This window comes from Egretta garzetta, unplaced genomic scaffold, assembly GCF_000687185.1.
Source record: "Egretta garzetta isolate BGI_Z169 unplaced genomic scaffold, ASM68718v1 scaffold561, whole genome shotgun sequence".
Taxonomy (NCBI): Eukaryota; Metazoa; Chordata; class Aves; order Pelecaniformes; family Ardeidae; genus Egretta; species Egretta garzetta.
Window position 1 is genome coordinate 347475 of NW_009258760.1, and position 22667 is coordinate 370141.

Sequence of the window (22667 nt, forward strand, 5' to 3'; positions counted from 1 at the left end):
AACCCAAACACGTGCCAGGGGCCCAGACTAGAGCCCTGGGGGCAGCAGAAGCAGCGCTGCACCCCAGCTCACCCCGGCCGATTAGCTGACCGCATGCTGCAAAGCTTTATACCAGCTTTCTGCTGTTCCAGCAGCTGCACTCTGGCTTCGGCGCAATAGGTGTCCATACCCACAGCCCGGCTGATACCAGGTCAATGCATTCATATACTGATAAACAAGCTGGACCTGGCAGAAGCCTACAGATGATCAGGGTTTGTGGAGCCATAGCGGCCTCCGTGTTTTTGAATGACATATGGGGCCCCAAAGGTGGGTGCGCTGAACCATCGGTCTGTTTTGGAAGGAACATCACAGAGAAAGGCGATTCTGTACAGGAGGTAGGAGAGCAAAGGGTTTGGGGGAGCCAGCAAGGCCACCTTACAACCCTTGGAAAATAGGCCAAGGCCAATTAATAATGAGCTGCAGCTGCCAGAGAGGGGAGGATTTCAAGATAAGAGAGATGGCAGGAAGCCTAGAGGAGATCAGAGCATGGAGGGAAGAGCAGAAAGGGCCTCCTGGAAATGGGTCTCAGCTAAGGGAATTTAAGCTGGTATCTCTCAGGGGGCCTTGGAAAAGGGGGCACGGGTAATAGCCTTGTGAGATGCTGGTTAAGCTACAGAGCCAGGAGTGTGGCGGAGAGGCAGGAGTTAGCTCAAGGAGATGGCAAGCAGTGGGGAATGCTCATCACCAGTACCTGAGATGGGGTTTTTAGAGCCAGATGCAGAGAGAGGGGTGAGCTATAGAGTTACCTTGCTGAAGAGAGGAGCATGAGTGCTCTAGGTGTAAGCAAAAGGGCTGCTGAGAAACTTGGGATAGAGGTGTAAAGCTTACTGAGGCCAAAATTATGAACCGAAGACCAGCTGTATGGTCACCCACCCTTCTGTTTTGGAGGATGGAGACCTCAAGCCAGGACGTGTTCAACCCCCAAGCAATATGCGGGTCCCTCAAAAGCAAAAGCACCTTCTTGCTGAGGGGAGCACCAGCAAGGGCCAATATACCATACCAGGCCTAGCCTCAAAGGGAACAGCTGCACATGGAGCTCCTCTTACATGCAAAGAACCTGGCATTCATTTCAGAAAAGCTCTCCGTAGTTTGCTTTCAAAGCCCTTCTCTTGCGGACATGGCTTGGGATGTGGGAGTGCTTGGGACTGGCAGTGCTGGGTCACAGCTCACTCTGCTCCACCCCCTCCTATACCCCTGCCCACAAACACCCAGAAGATGGCAAACGCATGAGAGCCACCAGAGGTGTGAATAGAGCAGCTGTTACACTTTATTTCATTGTTGTTCGGGGTTTTTTTTGTTTTTATTTTTCCTTCTGATTGAAAAAGAAAAGACAGAAAAGTTACAAAAGTACTAAAAGGCAACGATAGTGGCAGGACGTCCCTGTTCCCCACTCCCACCCAGGGGAAGGCAGCCTGCCACACCCACCAGCTGGCAGAAGCCAGCCAGATGTCTCTGGGGCCGAGCACCTTGGCAGCTCTCGCTCAGCAAAGGCTGGGGGCACAGCGCTGCATGGGGGCTGCCACCCCAGCCATCTGCACAGGGAGCACACCTCTTCAGATGGGTACCAGGCTACGGCTGTCCCTTCTGAGCACAGGGGTTTGGTCCGAAGGGGCGATGCTGCCCGTCCTGCACTGGTCAGCTGCATCTGGCAGCAGTTAAAAAGCTGAGGTGTGCCAGCAAGACAAGATAAGCAGAGTCTCTACAGGGGCAGGAGGAATCGGCAGAGGAATTGGCCTCTGTTGGAAGAAGGGACTTCTTGCAGGGAACCACAATGCTCTGCTGGAGGCACCTTGCCAGCCAATCCAAGTGACCCCTTAGAGGCAGTGCTGGTGCAGGGGGTGGCCCAGCTGTGACAGTCTGGAGCCAGAGAGCAGGCAGAGCTGGGACAGCATCAGGACAGATGTCCCCTCACCGCTTTGCCCAGCTGCTGAGAGGAGGTTGGGGAGCTAGGAGAGCAGGGGTGGGGGATTCAGGTCCCTGGGCCTAGGCAACCTTTGGGCTTTCCCCAAGGGTCTCACTGAAGGGCCCAGAAAGCACCAGTGAACACTGGTTCACTATGTGGCCTCCCGCTGGCAGCTTGGACTGACCATTGGTCTCACCTGAAGAGTGGCATCAAAGACTCCCACACTGGATCAGATTTAAATACAAAAATTATTTTAGTTTACTCACAGTTGCTCCTCTTGATCCAGACAAAAAGTAAACTACTCGCTCCCCCTTACACTCAGCCAGGTACGGGCTCAAGGTGGGGAACATCTAGACAAAGAGGTTACTCTCTCCACCAGGCGCAGCAAGGGGAAATGCCTTGTTCCTCTGCCTCACTGAGAGGTGAGCGCTCATCCCATTAGCTGTTGCTTTGTAGCACAAAACACATACATGCCTCAAGGCCAGATCCCAGTCAAACTCCAGTGGTAGCAAGGCCTAGCATGGTGCTAACTGTCTTAGGACTGTCTACAGAAAAATGTCCCACAGCTTCACCCAAATTCCCCTCCTGTTTATTCCTCCAGCAAAACAGAGACCTCTTTCTCCCACTCCATGCTACACCTGGGAATACTTGTTTCCCTGGTACAAGGGGGGGGGCTGTGTGTCTAAAAGAATTTAATAGCCAGCATAATAGGGGAGTAGAAAGCTGCTGGAGATTTAGATTTGGTTAAGTTTGGTGATGCCAGTTACCTTCAGCATCATGTTAGGGCAGCAGGGTATTGGGAGGATGCTGTGGAGAAGTGCTGCATATCCCAGAACACAGACAGCCTCAGCAGAGAGGAGACCCGAGAGCACACAGTCCAAGTTCTCCTCTCTGATGATGCTAAGAGGACTGAGGGTGGGCACTGCATCTCCTTGGATGGCTGAACACAGACCCTCCATTCTAAAATTTTATTCTAACCCCTGATCCAGAACCCTTTTCAACCCCATTTTAGATGATATCACTAAGTTGCTGGCAGACCAGCTGGAACATGCAGCTAGATTTGCCAGTTAGCCCTTCCCACCTCCATCTCCTAGGATCTTCCACTCAAAGAGAGCTTGAAGTGAATGCAATTGTAACAGTCTCAGAGAAGGATCTTCTTGCTTTGCAGGCAGCCCTGTATAGCCTGTCTCCAATCCTGAGCTCAATTCTGAGTGGGAGAAGGGTCAGGTCTATAGCAAAGCATTTGTAGACCCAGGTAACTGTTGGGAAACTGACTGGACTTTGTTTCATACCCTGATCACTCACCCCTGCTGCCACGTAGGCCATACTAGCCCCTGAACCCCTCAGGGGTATCTTCAACTACCACCATCACTGTGTTTTACACTGCACTGGTGGCTGCCCTTGCAGTTTGTGGACCTGACTGGTTTATTTTGCCCTGAAAGACAAAAATCTCTCCCTTTGCCACTATTCAGATATGGCAATGGTATGAAAACAGGCAATGCTGCAAAGCCATACGTTTCCTGCTGCCAGAGAGGCTGTATTGCAAAGATGTGTCATTGTCCCCTTCTTCCCCCACCCATCCCCTTGGGCATTGCCACCTCCCCTTCTCCCTGCCAGGCAGGTGGTTGGTTGATAGTTCCTGAGGTTTTTGGAGAAACTCCTTCAGTAGGCACATGACGGTTCTTCCACTGGAGCTATCGGGCTCAGCGGCTTCAAGGTGCTGAGGGAACGGAAGGCAAAGGTGGATGGATCATACACAAAGTGGGGCGGTGGGCGGCCTCCATTGATGCTCTGCATGGGAATAAAAAGAGGGATGAAGTCAGTGCTCATATAAGCTGCCAACAGTGAAGTTCTTGCCTCAAGTGCTTTGTCACAACCCTGTCTGTTACAATTACACCTCCTTGGATGGGTGGTCATGTGTGTACTTGCAGCAAGCGGCATCGACATAAACAGTGAAGCACTTTGCTCATTCCCTTGCTCCTACCCCTCAAGAGAAAAGCATGCACGCTCCTCCCCGCCCACCAAGACTGAGGTCCCTGGGATCCACATGACCAGGACCCATGGCACCTGTAGCCACTAAGTGAAACAGGATATCCATTATGCATTTAGAGTTTCAGAGTCAGAACAGCATCACTGCCAGAAGGTATCACATGGAAAAGCTAAATTCAGATTCACTTGGCCTTGAAGGAGGACCTACTACACTTTTAGAGCAGGGAGATAACCAGGTCATCTCTGAAGACTCATTCTTCAGCCCTGTTTTTCAACAGCTCTCCAGTAAGGTTTTACAAATCACCCTTTCTTAATCTATGAAGTCCCAGACACACTGAAACTCTCTGGAGTTTTGGCTCCCAACTCCACAGTTCAATGAGGAATGGCTGGGAGATGCTCGGAGCAAAAGATCACACCTGAAAGCCTTACAGTCTGGTTTGTACCACAGCCACCAAAGACCATTCTCTCCCCTTTTGCTCTCAGTGTTCAGAGCAGATCCAGGTTAAGGAGGCCAGAAACACCCATGCACTCCCTGCACTGTGTGACAGGACAGAAACACTGCTCCCCACTAGGCTGTGCTGGGACCTGTGGATCCCAGAGGAATTACAGTGCCAAAGAAGTGTTTTCTCTGTTAAATCAGAAATGTTTACCATTTACCTCTTGGGAACTTTGTTTTGTTTCTTTCCTTAGGCAAGCAGAAGCACCAGTGGGGCAGCTGCTTCACAGACACTCATTGGCCAGGAGAGTGTTTAATCATGCTCCTGCAGACCTCATTCCCCAGGGTCAGGTGTGAGCTACCAAGTGCCACACGCTGGAGAGTTCAGCAGCTCAGAAACTCATGCAAGTGTCCTCCATCCTCATCTCACTCCCATCACTGCTGGGAAGGGCTTTACCATTGTCTTCACGGAGGTTGGAAAAAACGCAGCGAGAAGAGATCTGGCCTGGGTTCTGGTGTTATGTGCCTCCCTGCTGCCTCTTCTGGGCCTTTCCTAGCAAGATCCATGGTTTCCCTTGCTCAGTCTGCACTAAGGGACTGTTCCTCAAAGAATTAGGCTTTTTAGGAACAACTACCAACTCCGCTGTCTCCTCTAAGGCAGAGGTTTGTTCTGGCACTTCAAAGTCAGGTCCATCAGACAGCTGCAACCACATACCAGCATGGCAAGGTGATGTTTTGATGCCACCGGCCTCCATCCTGGCAAGGTTTTAACTTGTCATTACAGGACAAGCATATGCAGCTTTGCCCAGAAAGCTGCTCAAATGGTCAGTCTTACCCAAAGTCATGCCAAATTAGAGCATGGTACAGAAGTGTTCAAGCCAGGCCCCAGATGCTGCAGTCACTGCAGCAGGATCTGGAAGCCTCTGCCTCCAGGATCATGGTCACAGCTTGGACCCATGGGGCAGCCTTCACGACAGGAAGGGCCTCTTTAAAAGCCAGCGTGGGCAGCATGTCCCTGCCTAGTTGGTACCTCCTCTGCAAATTAAGATGGGCACTTGAGAATGGAAAACGCCAACATGGTACTTGGCATCAGCTGTACCTGCAGTTTCAGCCAGCAAATCATGCCCTGCTACATCCCCCTGACACCTTGGCCAGCAGCATAAGAAACAAGAGAGGCAGATTTAAGGGCCTTTACTCAATAGCCACCTGCTGTGGGGTTATATATGGTGTGTGCTCTGGCAAGCCTCAGAGCTGGAGGGTAACATAGCAACCCCTATTCAAAGCTAAGGGGCAGAATAAATCAGCACATTTGTCCTTCTCCAGAGCAGAGAAGGTCCCCTGCCAGCACCAAGAGGGAACGGGAACAAAGAACCTGGCAGCCCCCTCCATTTTGAAATGCCAGACAGGATTAGGGAAGGCAGCTGAATCAGTTCCTTTCTAGTGGATGGCAGATGGAGAAGAGGCTGGGGAAAGATGGGTCCAGAGGACAGATGAAAGTCATCCACCAAACTCACCAGGCTTTGGGTGGGAAGGCACCCTGGGGTTTCTCCCTGGGCTGCCTTCTGGGGCCAATGTGTGGGGCAGAGAGCCTTCCCAGGGCACCGCCAGGGAGACAGGCACAGAACAAAGGCCGAGGTGAAGGACAGGGACATGAGAAGACACAGGAGGATGCAAAGATTCACAGGTGGTCAGGCAGCTGCAAGTAAGGCTCAAACTGTACCCAGTCCTGCCTCTTCATCATGGTACCTCTCAAGCAGCCACAAGACAATAGCAGCTTTCAACAGCAGAGCCACAACAGCAGGCAAGGGCAGGGTGAGAAGGCCCCTGTGTCCAACTGTAGGCAGCAACAGGAGAGGCAGTAATGCAACTGCCCTCATTCATGGGAGCACCCTGGCTCATCTGCAATCATTTATAACCCTGAGCAGTACGGGTCTGTCTTGTGCCCAGTCCATGACTGACAGGGCACTGGCACCAGAGCACTCCACTCTCTTCCTGCAGAAGAGCATATTGTCTTTGGAGCTTGCTTTCTGCTCTAGGGATGACCAGGCCTGATCTGGCTTAGTCCATGGCACCATTTGGGATCACAGCATGTGGTGGTCTGGCTCTGATGAGTAGCACAAGGCAAAGCTCTGTAGATGTATTCCCAGAAAGAAGACGGATAGGGCCAGCTGCCAGAGAGGGGAACACATTCCTCCCACCCGTCGCTTGGGCCAGCTGCCTCCCTGTAGCCTGGGCAAGCGTCCTAGCCAGCCTGCCCTTCCCTTCAGCAGCCAGCACCAGCCTGTGACACCCGGGACATCGCTCTAAGGCAGGCTGTTAGAGTTGCTGCTACTGCAGCAGGCCCCGGAGAGCTTGCCACAAACCTGCCTGACAGCCCCTGCTGAGCAACCCCAGGCCAGCTCCTGCAGAGGCTCCTCGGAACACAAACACTCCAGGCTTGACATTAAAGGCCGGTGCGTTCACTCTAATGGCATTCAGGCAGCTGGGTAACTCGCACAAAATGGAGCCTAATATGGGCCCTGTGCTAATGGCAATCATTAACCAGAGCCCTCAATTTGTTAAGCAATGTATTTACACAGCTGGAGAACAGCCTGAGATACAAGCACTTGGCTGCTGGCAGGAGGGCGCACACACTTGGATGCACGCTCTGTCACACCCCCCCATGCTCGCTTGCACACGCTCACCTGCTCTCACACACCTCAGGTTCTCCCCAGTACATGTGCCCTTCCCTGGTCACTTGTCCACACCCCTCCATGAGCATACAGACCTCCTCCTGACTTGGAAATCACAAGGAGAGCTGTCCCCACTCCATACAAATCTTGTCCGCTCACATCGTAACTCAGGCCAAGCAAGGCCCAATCTCCACCAGCATCCAGGGGACAGTCCAAGGGAGCACAGCTCACCACTTGCTCATACAACCCCCCAGAGCAGAAGGGAGTTTCAGTACCTGCAGACACCCATGCTGCCTGGTTGCACGCCTTGGATTTAGATGAGATCCTAAAGGAGTTGGCTTGTGTTAACGCGTTTCAAGCAACTATGTGCAAACTGCCTCATTCACACACACTTGCCAGCGTACACCCAGACACACACTTCTTCCCTCATACACACACCCCTACATATACACTCTTGCAAACCTGTACTGTGGTCACCAGTTGCATTATCACCATTAAATACAGGTGGTAAATAAACAACCAGGCTTGAAACATATCTGAAACACGTTAACAAAGAAGCACACCTAAAGATGGTACAGATAGCAACTGGATGCAGGTGCCTCAAACAAGACCATTGAGATTAACCACCACAGAAAAGCAGAATTTCAATCGTATTAGCAGCCCTCAGAAAACAGAGAAATGGGCACCTGCTCTATAAATCCATCTGTAACATAATTGTATGTCTCTGCAAGGAAAAAGTACATAGGAAGATGATAAATGGGTAAAGGATAAATCTACTAATACAAACCCACATTCCTCCTAGAAACCCATCCCTTACCCTTATGAAGTCTGGGAAAATATCACAAATGCACATTGTGAAATAACTTAATTTTGGACTCATGATTCCACAGAAGTGCGGTTCTTTTCTTCAGACAAAGCAAAGGCAAGCACAGCTCCAAGCGTGCTTTCAGCTGCAGGAATGACAATCCCCCCAGGACGGGAGAAACAAAGTTACCTAACACAACAATGTCTTAGAAGGGAGTGGTGTGCTAGGGGTGACACGAAACTAAACCCTGCTTAATACTCTTTGGTCCTCTTTCATAAGAGCTCTAGTATCCCAGCAGGATTCAAAATCCGATCAGCTTGTGCACTCTGCCAACCCGTCCCCTACTCAGGGCCAATCCAGCACAGGAGTCCCTTCTTTCCTACCCCAGCAGTTGGGAAACGCTGCCGAGCTCTGTTGAAAGGACGCTGCCTTCCAGTGGTGGATGCCTCTCAGTGGTGGGTGAATGATCCCTTTGCCGTCTGTGGACTCACTTGTTAAAAAGTCCTTTGGGATGAAAGGCACCATGTAATTGCAAGTTGTAAAGGCGCATCCGATTCCCACCACCACCCTGCGTGGAAAGGAATAAATCCCCAGAAGTGCCTTGGCAAAGACGGATGCCTGCCTGCGATGCTGCCTGACCATGAGACAGCTGCATTGCCCAGGAGTGGGCAGAGCCAGAGGCAGTACCAATATTCAAGCAGGGCACAAGAGACAGTAAAGGCTGTCTGAGTCCACAGTGGAGCATTTACAGGTACACTGCTTTTAATTCCACTTTGCCCTTGTTCCTTTCACCCTTGCCAGGTGGTTAGAAAAGAAACTGGTGACACTTCAATGTGTGAAACCATCAGCTGTGAGCAAGGGAAGGGGACCCCCATGCCTGTTCCTAACTACATCTGTAATTCTGGATGTGGTCCTGACCACACCACTTCCCATCCATGCCTCAGTTTCTCCCGTATATAATAAATACATACACCACAGTCAGGCAGCCAGGATGAACTAATTAACATCTAGGTGTTTCGACCTTCTGATGAGAGGTGATTTCCTTTCAATTACAGTCTCGCTTCAGGCAGTTTTCAAGAAATAGTCGCTGACAAGCAGGACCAGCTCCTCCAGTGGAGCAGCAATTCACATTTAACTGCTTCTTCATTAACTCCAACAGGGCCTCTGACAATTTATTCCAGTCACAGACCTAAAGCAGCTCAAAGAATAACTTTTCAAAGGCAAACCCCTTCCCTTCTGAAAGTCTCTCCAGGTTCATAGGCAGTTTAATTTCAGGGGACAGCTAAGAGATACACCATGGCAGAACTTCATTGTAAGATTACTCTTCTCCCTTCTCTTCTAAGAAAAAAAGATCAACTCCAAACACTGTTCTGACAAGGAAGAGCAAAACTTTAAAGCTAGCACTGTTTTTCTGTGTTCTCCATTACCCTTCCCTAAAAGGATGAAAGGTCTGTATTCCTTCATCAACATCAGGCTGCCTAGTAGCTACTTCCTTCTATGCAACCACATTGCAAAGACTAGTTCAATCGTTTACAAACACATCACTGTTCCTCTTGGAAAGAAAAAAAAAAATTAAAAATCTATCAAACATTTGCAAATGTGTGTGCAGAGTTGTCAGATGGAAACTACCAGACTTAGAGAGGTGCCACCAGACAGACAACACTGAACTTTTTTTGGAAGGTACTTCAAAGGGCCTAGCAGATGCTTGCTGGTCACTTGCCCAAAAGCAGAAACTGGCCAGTTTCAGACATGGGTCCTTGCTGGCACCAGCGTAACAAGCCTTTCTTATCCGCTCTCACGTGCCTTTGAGAAAGCTGACTGCAAGCTTTGATTTTGCCTGCCTGACAATCTGAAGGAAGGAGGCTCCACAATGAAAGGGGACAGATGGGAGGGGCAGGTTGTCACTGCTCCCTGGCCAACTTGGGGAACTCACCGCTCCAGGGTTCCAGTGAAGATCATGCTCTGAAGACCACATAAATCTCTTAGAACAAGAGTGAGCTGTGTCTTGTCCCCACTTTCTCTCCTACTGATACAAAATGGCCTGTGCTACCCTGCACACACCTGCAGCAGTCCCTGCACACACCACAGGGTCTGTGTGTGCCTGAGCAGAATGAGGAGCGGCACGAGAGTTGCTCCAAGCAAGCACAGATGCAGGTGAGGTGCAATCTGGCCCTAAATCTCTCAACTACATCCAAGTAGAGTCCTTAGCTGTTTTGGTCTGTACAGAAGCGACACTACTTGTCCACTCCTTCCCACCTTCCCTTTTCCAGCCCTCCCTGTGTGGCAGGAACATGCTCCCTCCCTCCAGAGGGATCACAGCTGGCTGCCCTCACAGCCCTCCTCCCTTCGGGCTGGGAACCCCAGGTACCATAATTTGCACAGAGCCAGCACGTGGTGCTTATCTGGGCATGTGCAGCTTCCAGTTTGCATGAGGCCAGGGCAACCTGATTCCCTCCGGCCAGGCAAGCTGGCACAGAGCAGCACACTGCTTTCAACTTAAAGGGAACCCAAATTAAAACTGCAAAGTGAGTATTAATTACCCTGGCATGAGCAGGCTGCAAACGCATGCTGACACGGTACGCTTGCCTCTGGACAAACCGCCCCAGCCATGGAAGCCAAGTGCAGGAAGTGGGTGTATTATGGGAGAGGGGTGTGAGAAAAGAGGATTACAGCTTTGGGGAATGGAAGAGGGAACATTTGCCAGGTTCCCACAGCCACACAAACAAAGGGGAACAGGGAGCAACTGCAGCAGGCCTGGATGCAGTGGTGAAAGATGTGCCTGACCTGCCATCTTGGACTTGAAGCTTTGCCAGAAAACAGTGGCAGAGCTGCTGTCACCCTCTGCAATCCCCTATACCCCTCTGTGCTCCATCACCCAGGCGTGACCCAGAGGTTACCAAATCTGTTCCCCTCTCTGTGAAACATGCCTTGCCACTCCCCAGCCCCTTGAACCACAGTGCCACCAGCCACAGCCACCACCAACACACAAGGCTGTCCCAGGAGCAGCCAGTCACTGGGCTGCACTTCAGTCCTAACCTGCTTTCTAGCCCTCCCAACCCCCCTGTTCTTAAACCAGACCCACAACCCATATCAGACCACAAAGCACTGAAAATAGAATGTCAGACTCCTGGCTCACCAGCCACTCACTACTTCCATGGTGCGATCTGAATTACAGAGCTTTTGGTTATTCCACAATGTCTATTCTGCAAGCACTTAAATTATTTAATGGGTGCAAGGGCATACATGGCAGGAATTTATGAAAAGCAGGCAGCAATAAAAATGCTTTTCTTTAATGAAGCAGAAGAAAGACATGGCAGTCCCTCTTCAGGCTGCTGTGGACAGGCTGAAGGCTGGTTAGCCTTTGCCATGAAATCCAATAAAACAATGTCTGTAGCCAGATGTTTGGGATAGTTTTTAACAGACAGAGGCATTCGCACCTTGGCTACACTGGATCCTTCCCCACACTGAGGAAACTCTGGACAAAGTCTTTTGTCAAGAATAATTCAGACCAAGGGCTGCAGTTCTCCAGGGCCAGCTATCACTGTACAGGGACCTTCAGCAGGCAGCTCAGTGGCTGGGTTGGGAGGACCATGTGGGGAGCTGGTTTTCCCCCAATAAGTAAATGGATATTCATGTTCTCATTTAGCAGAGGACCTTCTCCATTTTGCTCAGCAGAGATGTGCCCATCAACAGGAGACAAGAGCCTGCCCAGGGAACTGGAATGCCAAAATCTCCATGAGGGGCCTTTGCCCAGCAAGTAACCCAAGGATGCAACTAGCCAGGGAGATTGGTCTCTCTTGTTGCTTCTAAAGGGCGGGTTCAGGTTTAGGCACTCAGTCACACACTAAAGATGGCCAGGAGGGTTTGACAAACTGTTAGCAAGCTGCAGTTTGGGATCTCTGCTGCCTGAGATGTCAGAGCTGTTTAAACTGCGTGATATGGTACGAATAAGGACACAGCTCAGGGAACATGGTTTGAAGATCACAGCCCAGACTTCAGTTCTCACGCTGCCTCTCTCTGGGCAAGTCACATTCTCTGCTGGTTTCTCAGTTTAACTCACTCCAAAATGGCAATCATTATATTTATCTGCCTCTGGGATGCTATATTTAGTAATGCTTGCAAAGCACCTTGGGAGCCTGTGATGGAAGAGGCAACATACCTGTGTGTGTATGTAAATACACTCACACACACACAAAGAGTCTTCTGATTTTTTCAAGAAATCTTTACTTCTTGCTCTGCAGCCACAACCAGAGGCTTGCACCAATACTGCTCTGTCACCTAGTATGCCTTGCATTTGTGAATAGCTCAGGCATCTGCCAAGAAGTCTCAGGCCAGCATATCTCCTGCTCAGCTCCAAGCTGAAAAGGTCCCTTGTTTCAGGAGAAGAAAACCCAGCATGTTTCTGCAGTGGCCTTTTAGGATGCAGATGCAAGAGATAAGAGACAGGGAAGTCATTCCAGGGATCTGGCCCCTATCCAAGCAGAGGGCGTTCTCAACATTGATAAGATCAAGGCAAGAGCACAAGAGGTTTATGTTCCGATTTAAAATTCTCATTTTATTTTTACATAGCAGAAAACATCTCTCTGATCAGCCAGGTTATCAGATTGGCCTTGAAATCCTTACTCCCTCTCTGCCTGCCCCAACAAGATGTCTTGACATACCTGGAGCTTGCCACTTGTGTCTTCTACCCACCTACTGCTGCTGAGATAAACCCAGCTCCACTGATCCCATTCAGACACTGCACGTAGGAGTTTGTGAAGGAAGAACAGTAGGACAAGATGACAGACTCGTAACCCTCATCCCAAGAGGGCCTGGAGACCCAAAGACTTGTGGTTATAAAAATACTCTGGAAGACGGGTCTCTGCATTCAGAATTGGCTACAGCTGACCAAGCCTAGTCCAGAGTGGAAGCAGTTACACCTGCAAGCACATGCTCATACAGTCACCCTCCTTCCAGCACTGAAGAAGTGTTTCCACACAACATCCGACTGGACCATGCAAACACCCAGGCCTACCCCTCACCTTCCACTTACGTGTATTATGCACTAATCCATATGTCAAACACATGCTGTCACCTCCAATTTATCTCTGCTCACCTGCATGCAGGGGGCAGATTCTCCTGTTCCATTAGCCTCTACTGGGGGGGAACAGAAGGGAAGTTTTTTTAACATTATTTTATCTTCACTGTACACCCTGACTTCTCACAGCTGCTATTCCTGAAAACATGTCAAACATGACTGAGCTGCTGTACATTTGGGAAGTTTATTAATCTCTCTGCCTTAATCTGTCTAGGTTCTTAAGGCTTGTCACGTCATCACTGTCCCATCATCCCACTTAAGAACTGCTGAGCAAGTGGAAAGGTTGTAGCCTAACACTGCTTGAGCTGGCCCATAGGAAGCTGAAGTACAGAGAACAACAACAAGGTGGCACCTCAGTGAAAAAACAGCGCATAGAAAAGCAAAACCCAGCCTAGGTCACCTGTTTGAGAAAGAGTCCCAGGGACCATCAACATTTCCAAGGGCTTAAACTGTGTTTCAGTGCCAGAGGGCAAAGACACTGCCCCTCCATCTCACCTTCCCATGGGAGACACTTCCAGCAGAAGAGGGAGGAAGAGCACAGCTGGGATGATGCATGAGAGAGCATCACCTTGAGTCCTGACTTGCCAGCAAAGCCCCAAGACGTCAAGGCAACCAAAACATCGGTCAGGAGGAGAGTATTTTTAAAAGCACACGTTATCTCACAACCACATGAGACACTGTCCTCAGCAAGAACAGGATGAAAATGCTTCATTCACGTTACTAGCAGGTCACTGTCATCATCATCCTCACACAAGAGGGAATAAACATAATCCTTTCTCCTTCGAGCTATTCAGCAGCAGGAGAAGTGGGGGCAGAAAGCAGGGATCAAACCCCTGGCATAAACCATTAGGTAACCTGCCTGCTCCTCAGATCAGTTCACTCACTGCATCTCCATCCAGCTGTATGCTGCCTGGATGTCGCTGCCCACCTCAGCTCAGAAAGAAACTGCACACTCTTACCTGTGCTGAAACAGGAGCACTTGTGCATCAGGGCTTCTCAGGGCTACAGCAACACCAACAAACTGGTTCACATGGTGATGTTTCCTGTTTAGACACGCAGACAGTTGCCTGGCTCCTCCTGTAACAGCTCATCTATCCATTTGCTATGAGACATCCATCTTCATTTCTTCCACAATAGCGAAGTCCCAACATTGAACCTGTGTCACCAGACCCTCAGCAACAGAAGACCAAGCCTCTCATCTTGCCTCCTGCTATCATCCTTTGCAAAAGGTCACATTCAGTAGGGCCTCAGAATAGCCCTCCCAAGTGAACAAAGGTCCCTGGTATGCTCTGACTCCATTACTGAGTGCTGGGCAAGAGCCAGAAATCACAGAATGGTTGAGGTTGGCAGGCACCTCTAGAGATAGTCTAGTTCAAACCCCCCTCCTCAGAGCAGGGTCAGCAAAAGTACATCGCTCAAGACCATGTCCTGGCATGCTTTGACTATCACCGTGGACAGACTCCACAGTTTCTCTGGGCAACCTGTATTTCCTGCATTTTAACTTGTGTCCATTACCTCTTGTCCTGCTGCTGGGCAACACTAAGAAGGAGCCCTGTGCCAAGCATGCTTTACTGGCTGGATTGGGGTTTCCTTTTATATGATGAGAGCACAGCATCATCCTTCAGAGGTATCGACTTCTCAGCTGCTTCCAGAGCTGAGGCACCTCAGCAAGGTATTCTGCTAGGGACCTGCTGCTTCCTTTCTAAGCTGGATACACAAAAGTGGGCACTCACAATCAACTGAAAAATGGAAGCAAGAAATGCTCTTTACCTAACGGCTCTGCCACCGTGACAGACCAACAAGAGACTGTGAACTATCATATGCTATTGTCATGGAAACCACACGAGCACCTCAGGTAGAGGTGCACTGTCCCAGCTCCACAAGGTTGGCCAGAGAAGCGTGGATTCTGTGCCATCTGTCAGAAGGATGTTGTTCTCAGTTTCTTCTGTTTATTTTAGTGCGAGCTGACACAGGCTCAGTAGGGAGTCAGGAGATAATTCTGCCCCTCAGATTCTCCAGGAGCACAAGAGTAAGCCGCAATAATGAGCTCAAGGTGTCAGGGGAAACCACACCATCGAGGTGCCACTGAAACCTCAGGGACCGGGGGACTGCCACCAGGCAGCACTGGAAATAGCTGTAGTCCAGGGACACACAGAAAAAACAGTGAAAGCACATGGGGAAGGGATAAAGGAAGGTGATAAACAAGTTGCACTGAAACATTGCAGCAGGATTAGACTGTTGGTAGGTCTGAAGGACAGGCACAGGCTGGGGAGAACTCACAGGGCACAGGAGGAGACAGCTCCACTGAAAACAAACCAGGCAGGAGCATAAGTGAATACATAATAGATCAGGATTAACTGTGCAGTCAGAAGTATCAGGTCATTGTGGGCCTGCTGAAAGACAGGACTGAAGTGCCCTGGCAGAAGGCATATGAGGAGTTGGAGAAATACCATCCAGCTTTGCACAGGCTCTAGCCAGCCCTACCTGCTCCCCGTCCTCTCAAATGCAGCAGCAATGAGGGGCACTCAATGGCATGCCCATAAATAGTAGCGCTTCTGGGTACACAAAAGCTTCAGTCCTGTTTGCTGCCGGGGAAGGTGTAAACCCTGAAGGATCCTGGTCTGCTACTCATCCCTCTTACAAGGCATCATTGCTGGCTGTAATTACTGCAGTGAAAGCAGCAGTTTTATCACAAAGGATCTTATTTGCTCTGACCTGGTTTTGCCTGTGTATTGCAAATACATGGAGAATCATATGGGGCTCAGCGGACTGAGGCAGTTGTTTTGGCTGCAGCATGCAAGGTCACACACGCATCTCCTGCAGCACCATACAGCGCTGACCAAAAGAAAGCCAAGGTACACACAAAGGAGACGAGCTGGTTGAAGAGTCAGGGGATGGGGTACTAGAGAGATTCAGAGGTGTGGGCAGCACAAACTACAAGCAGGATTGTTGAGCAAACCTAGCCCTGCTAGGCATGTGTGCGCTCAAGAACAGGAGATGCTTAGACACCACAGTGTCATCCCAGCTGCAAAGCCATCCAGGCAATCTAGCTCTCATCTGCCATCATCCAGTCCCACATCCTATACAGTTCTAGAGAACAGCACACCACGCAGGTACAGTCCCTTTTCCACAGCTTCACCAGTACTTCTCATCCCTGCCAAACACCACTTGTTACTTCAGATCAGCACTTCTCTTGGTCAAGAAGGCTCCAAATGTCACCCTACAGGACAACTATGCATAATTGTATGAGCTCACAGCAGGGGATACAGACTTTCACTCCAAGGAAGGTTTGAACTCAGTCTCCAAAATGGAAAAGTCAATGTATTATTAGCCTTGTCAGCACCTAACCTAAATTGCAACTATAGTCTATACTCCAGACTAGCAACTTTTGTTATGCAGCTGATCAAGCCAGAGGAAACCTCCAGAAATAACATTCTGGGTGTAGATGTTCAAAGAGAATCACCACATTTAGATACATATGTGCAAAGATGGAGGAACTGCACCAGAAAAGGGCAACTTACACGAATTTTAATAACTCTAGTCTTCGCTCCACAATTCTTCTTGAGTAGCATCTTCTGAAAGAGAAGTAGAATCCAGGGATTAGTAGCAGCAGCACGAGGGAACAGAGAGAGGGAAGTTGTAGGGAGTTCCTTTTCATCAACATTTAACTAGCAAACAAGATGGATAGATGGTTAAGTGAGATATGAAAGACTAAAAACAACCAGAGGTGGTCATCAAGTAATCAACCTAATCTGAGACTGTCTCACCCAACCTGCACAGAGTCCTTTGTCAGTCTCTGATACCCTAGGTTTTGAAAGGAAGTACAAGAAACTCCATAGAGAAAAAGATGGAACAACTGCCCAAAAGGAAGTTTCTTCTTAATTTCTGTCAATTAGCAGTTAGACTCTGTCCTGATTTATCTTCCTTTTATGAAGAAAGAAAATACTATATTTAATGTAAATGTGGATGTTCCCATTATTTAACAGTTATTTGCATTATGTTTATTTATTTAGAATTAAAAACAAGGTAAAAAGCACCTGCCCACAGTCCTAAATACCTTTGCCATATAGTGTAAGAGCCATTAAAGTTGTCATAACATATGAACCACACAACTTAGCAAACAGGATATACTTAAAACAGCAATTACTCTGTGTGACTACAGAAATGAACAGGTGAATTGTAGCTCTATCCCAGTTCTAAGGCAGCACTTTGAAAGTTGGCAAGGGAGGAAAATCATTCTTTCCCCTCAAAAAAATTTCAAAAAAACCCACTAAAAGTAGAAAAACAAGGTTTCAAGAGAGAATGTTTTTTCTGTAAAAAAAATATTTCAACTACATTTTTATAGCAAAAAACTTGGTGGTGGAGGCATATCAGGAAGAAACTTCTGTCTCAGCTTTTGAAAGAAATAATAGATTTTCCTAGCTCCTGATTTTTCTACCCTTTTCCAGTTAGAAAGCTGTGTGAAGTGTGGGAAAACACTCCCCCTGCCCCAATCTTACCAACATGGATGGTAAACAGTGAGACCTTTCTACTTCCTCTCTCCTTTTGTTTGTAGTCTTCCTGCTTTTTCCAGTAGAAGACAAGATAAAACCCACACAGTAAGGCAGCCTTGGGAACTCAGAAAGTTTAAAAAAAATAAAATACACAAACAACCTCCCAAAACCTCAGAAGAAAAAACCTCAAAACTGAAGACAGTACTCAGCTGAAAGTATATATTATTTTTCTAGTAGAAAGTACTGCTTGGGGGGTGAGAGGAAGAGTCCCACTCCACCACCACCTTCTGTCATTCTACAGTCCATGAGTAAGTCTGCAGTGCCAATGCACAGAGCTGCCCAAAACTTGGGGAGAGGGTTGGAGACTCACCCACCATTTCTACACACACGAGCCTCTTGCATCTAAAATACAGCCCTCAGCACACTCACAGCCCACTTAGACACCTAGAGAAAAAAAAAAAAAAAAAAAAAAAAAAGACATGCACTGTAGCAAGTCTTGAAATTTGTACGTGGGCAGCTCAAGGCCTGAGGAAAGTGCATTTCACTGTCTAAGCATGCATGGGGCAGAAGAGAGGTGCTCCAAGGATTTTGAGCTTTTTCTTTTAATCCTTTTGCAGGTGAATCCTAATGCTGCCTTTGTTACTTAAAGGGCTCAACAGTAGCTGTGCCAAATGTCTCTGCCCTTAGGTCTGACCTGGCAGCAAAGGGGACCGTGTCAGCACAGCACCAAGGTTTCTAACCTAAAAGGATCCAACAGGGCTTTGCAGAAACCAGGTAGAAAGAGACAAAGGGAACTGCTGAACTGAACTAACCCAAGCCTGTGCTGTCTGACTAAGCAAGTAATTCTCTGGGAATTCCTATAAAACAACATAGGGCTCCGTTCCCAGCCGGGCTGCAAGGCAGTTATTGTAAGGCTAGTATTTACTGTGGGGTTACTGCCTTTCTTAAGACCCCCCACCATTACACAGTGACAAAGATGGAGGAGGATGGAGAACATGGTGGGGTTGGAAAACCCCAGGGGTGCAGGGAAGGGCAAAGTAAGGAGTTACAACGTCTTGCAAAGTCTTGGTGTCTCAGTAAGCTTTTCTTCTAGACTGCTGTAAAATGTTGGCTGGTGGGGATGAGGAAGGGGTAAGCTAGATAACTCAAGCCCACTTGTGAGATAAAATGGGCAAGACAAAGTAGGGTCAAGCAATGAAAGTGAGAATCAGGACTCCAGATTTCAAGTCCCATCCTTTAGGGGAAGAGCACTGTAATGGCAGGACATACTCCGCCACATCCCATTTGCTACAAGCTGTGTGACTTTGGGCAAGACTCTCAGCTTCTCTAGGCTGCTGTAAAGCTGAGCTTTACAGCAGTACTTGGCTGAACCCCCAAGGATGGAGCAAGGCTGTGACACCAAATTCACCAAATTCCAACAGTGCCTCAGTAGCACCATGGGATCCTCTGCTGAAAAGGGAAAGTGCATTTAAATGCAACTCTGCCAGCCAGGGAACAAGTACAACACCTTCCAGTACAGTCCAGTGGGGTCCAATCCCTAGCAAGGCCCCATCCACAGATCCCCCAATGACTCCATCGGGGTGCAATAAAAAACATTCTTTCCCAACTATAAATTAGCAGAGGCAGCAAGACCTTAAATTTACTCACTCTGGCCTTCTATTAAAACGCATAGGGAGGAACAACAGACACAGCAATTACAAAAAAAACAAAGACTGGCTGAAAATTTGCAACTAGCCTGTGGGTAGATGGAAAACTAGCCAGACTCTACCAAGAAGAATTCAAGTGCTCAGCTGTATCCCAAGTCCTACACTTCTGGCAGAAAGCAAAGGTGCTCTTTTAATAATGTGATGAGCTGTAATCATATGAGGGTCTTACTTGTATTTGCACTATTGCTGTGGTTCAGAGAGGTTGCATGTGCAGCAAGAGCAGGATGCTCTACATAAGAATTTTTGCTCGTTAATAGCAATCTCTGGTGTGCCTCTTGATGGACTTAGTAGTAAAATGAAAACATGATATCCCCTCATCTACAGGCTGTAAAACTGGAGCATAAACCTCAGCAGAGGAAGCTCTCTGGAACTGTTGGGTTTTCCTACTTCCACTTAGAGTGGAAGTGGAGCAAGACCACTTGCACTGCACTCTTCCAGCTTCACTGCAAGGGTCCAAGATCATTGTAACAGATAAAACAGAGGGAGGAAGAGCGAGCGAGCAAGCCAGCCACATGATCCTGCAGCTGAGAATGAAGAAATAGAAGGCCAGTTATCAAATGTTATTCGATTTAATCAAATTACTTCCACCTCACTGGCAGCCACACGTTCTCTGCGCCCAGCACAGTAAAGCCAAGCTTTACAAAAAGTTAGTCAAGCATCCTTCTATGGTTTTCTATCCCTTGGTTTTCCCTTTCCTTGCCAAACCTGAGTGCAGGCTTTCGGAAGGGGAAGCTAAAACGCAGTGCTGCCTAGCAACAGCCAGGGACTTTCCACAGCAGCCTCTCCTCATCCTCCCTCTGGAGACCTCCACGTCACAAGCCAGCCACGAGATGCAGCAACTCATTAACTCCTATTTACATAGATACAAGGCAGAGCTGAAATAACATTTATTTGGCTACATGGCTTGCAGTAGCCTAAAGCCAGGGAGAATGGCCTATAATAAAGGTGACACATTCAGCTTAGTAACCCCAGATGATTCCTAACTAGTAGGCCAATCTGGAAGTGCAGTTTTATTTCCTCGAGTTATTTTTTGGGAGCTATGACAAGAAGAGCACAGATTTGCCAAAGGTCATGGAGAATGTTAGTAGCAGAGCTGAGAATAAACCATAGGGTCTGGTTTCTGAGACTTTCTTCCACCTGCAGAAAAGGGAATGGAAGAAAAAGAGGCAGCGACTGTGCTCAGGCTCCCTATTTCAATTAAAAAGTCCCTCCTGTTGGTCTCCAGCAGAACTGCTGGCATCAGGGCTGAAACCTACAGCTTGGGAGCACTATTATTTGCACAAAGGAAAGTTTATTTTATGATCTGCTGTGGCTTCTACTTAAAAGGAGGAAATGACATGACTAAGGAAATGTGGAAAGTCTTTTTGAGGGCACAGAGAGTTATGCCTCACTAAAAATAAGGCTGAATTGGAACATTTTAGGGTTAAACTCCCAGAAAACGTTAGAATCAGTTCAGCCTAAGAACACTCCCACCAGTCTCACCTCCTGTTACACAAATACTCTCTGCCCATAACCAAGTGACACTCTCCATCCTAGACCTGGATTCAAAAGAAAGTTGCAGGGACTAGAAATGATCACTTAGAGGGTTACTGAATGACATGTGGTAATGAACCCTTGAACCAGCACATGTGGCTTTGCTGCACATCACTGCTGCACCAAAATACCACATTAAGAGCAGAGATGAACCACCACCCCTACTTCTCTCAGAGCACAGCTCTCTCATCCAGCCTTGCTTCAGGAGACATCTCCGATTAAGCAGTAGGGCTCCAAGTCCTCTGACAGACTCGTGCAGTTCTGAACTACTTACCCAGAAGGTAAGTGCTGCATGCATGTATTTGCTTATGCACACAAGCTACTGTATCTGGAACTACTGTATACAAACTGCATCATCCAGATGATTGTAAGACATTAACAAACAAAATATAGGTATTCTTAATGCAAGGTCATTCTAGGAATAGTGAAATCCCCAAGAAGGATGAATTTGGGTCACACTACTGCAGTTCAAAAATGAATATTTAAAACTCTGGCAGTGAACAATTTAAAGTCAGGCATCATAGCTTAATTTTCAAATATTTAAGTTTGAAAAATCTCTTAAATCAGTGAACAATGCAAAATATCAGCTTGTATATTAATAAACACCTTTTATCTTACATCTGCTTTTTACATGCACATTTCTATTTTTAGAATGGTTTCGTTTTCACTACCTCCATAGGACAAAGCTTGTTTGTCTACAGGTGGAGGCTTTTTAAATTTTTATTATTTTTTTAAATTTTATTATCTGGTTATAGTTTTAAACCTAGGGGCCTGTCTAGAGTTGGATGCAGTTTAACTACCACCATTTTTTTTTTGAAACCAGTTTAGTCTATTTCATGCAAGAGAGCACAGGAACTCTCAGTTCAACTTAACTCATCATTTAATTTACAATAAAATCAGCACACTTTATCAAATGCTACATACTGCCATATAATGAGCTTGTTACAACTTAAGAATTTTGCAGGGTTTTTCACTTGTTTAATGAGAAATATTTCAAAATTTTAAAAAGTTTGTATTCAGTAACTGTGCTGTAACTTGACTCAAAGACCAGATGTTTAGAAGTACACCAAGCAGTCTGCTTTTCATTAGTTTTGCTGAGGACCCTCCACAGAACGGCTAGTGCACTTTGACTGAAGGTGTAGACATGTCTGTCACTTGTTGACATCTTAAAGCTTTTGACATGATACAAAGTTTTAAGCAGACTGAGTTTTAAGGAGTGCCCTCAGCTCCATAACTCTTGTTTTACTTCCATGCTGTTAACCCTACCAGCCAGTTTCCCAGTTGTCCAGTCTTCCAGGAACAACGCAGACCAAGCTTGAATGTCTATCACAGAAAACACAGAAACAGATGGATGATACCACTTTGTTCAGAAGAACTGAAAGAAGAAACATTACAATGTGAGAACAGCACTCAAGTCACAGCAGAAAGCTGATGTGAAGGGAGAAACTATGCCCAGTGATGCCATGTCCATAAAGAGAAACAATGACAGCAAGGAAGTGCAGCAGCTCTATGGCTCACTAAGCAGAGAGCTGAGGGGGCCTCAATAAGGTGGTGAAACAGATTGCTGGTGGAGAGGCAATGCCAACGTATGAGCTTCAGCCCAACGCCATTTCCAGTGCACATGCCAGGCTGGCCAGGGGAGCACAGCACCAGGCTCTTCTCTCCTGGGAAGGTGTTTGAAAGCAAGGAGCCTGCCTGACCTCCTCCTCTCTGAGCCCCCAGAGCCAGGTTTGGGCCAGGAAGAGCAGCCTTCCCCACCAGCTGGCTGCCAAACAAAGCCTGTCCCCTGTCCCACCACTACTCAGGCAGGGAGAGCGTGCGGAGGGTTAAGGCGCAGGGCAGGGGCGCAGCTGCATCGCAGTGGGCAGATGAGGTCAGGGCACTGCACAAAGTGGCTATTGTGCTGCACACTGCGGCTGCAGGCTTCTGCTTGACCGAGTCCAACCTCCATCCCACAGCGTGGCACGGGGCGGACGGCCTGGGGGGCTGTAGGGGCAGGAGGCCCACAGCTGCC

General features: G+C 48.2%; 1 protein-coding gene across 3 annotated transcripts in view; it reads right to left on the reverse strand.

The window, feature by feature from the left end:
• Positions 1–990: 990 nt before the first annotated feature.
• The window catches only part of LOC104135630, a 60671-nt gene continuing 38994 nt past the window's right edge, over positions 991–22667 (reverse strand). Inside the window, exons 4-5 of one of the 3 annotated variants that reach the window (XM_035889017.1) lie at positions 16443–16493; positions 991–3733 (exon numbers count right to left, since the gene is read on the reverse strand). In XM_035889017.1, coding sequence (XP_035744910.1) covers positions 3605–3733; positions 16443–16493 — 180 coding nt within the window. In that variant the 3' untranslated portion in view covers positions 991–3604. Of the gene's footprint in view, positions 3734–16442; positions 16497–22667 lie in introns of all 3 variants that reach the window. The other 2 variants (XM_009649300.2, XM_035889018.1) reach the window with 2 other exon arrangements.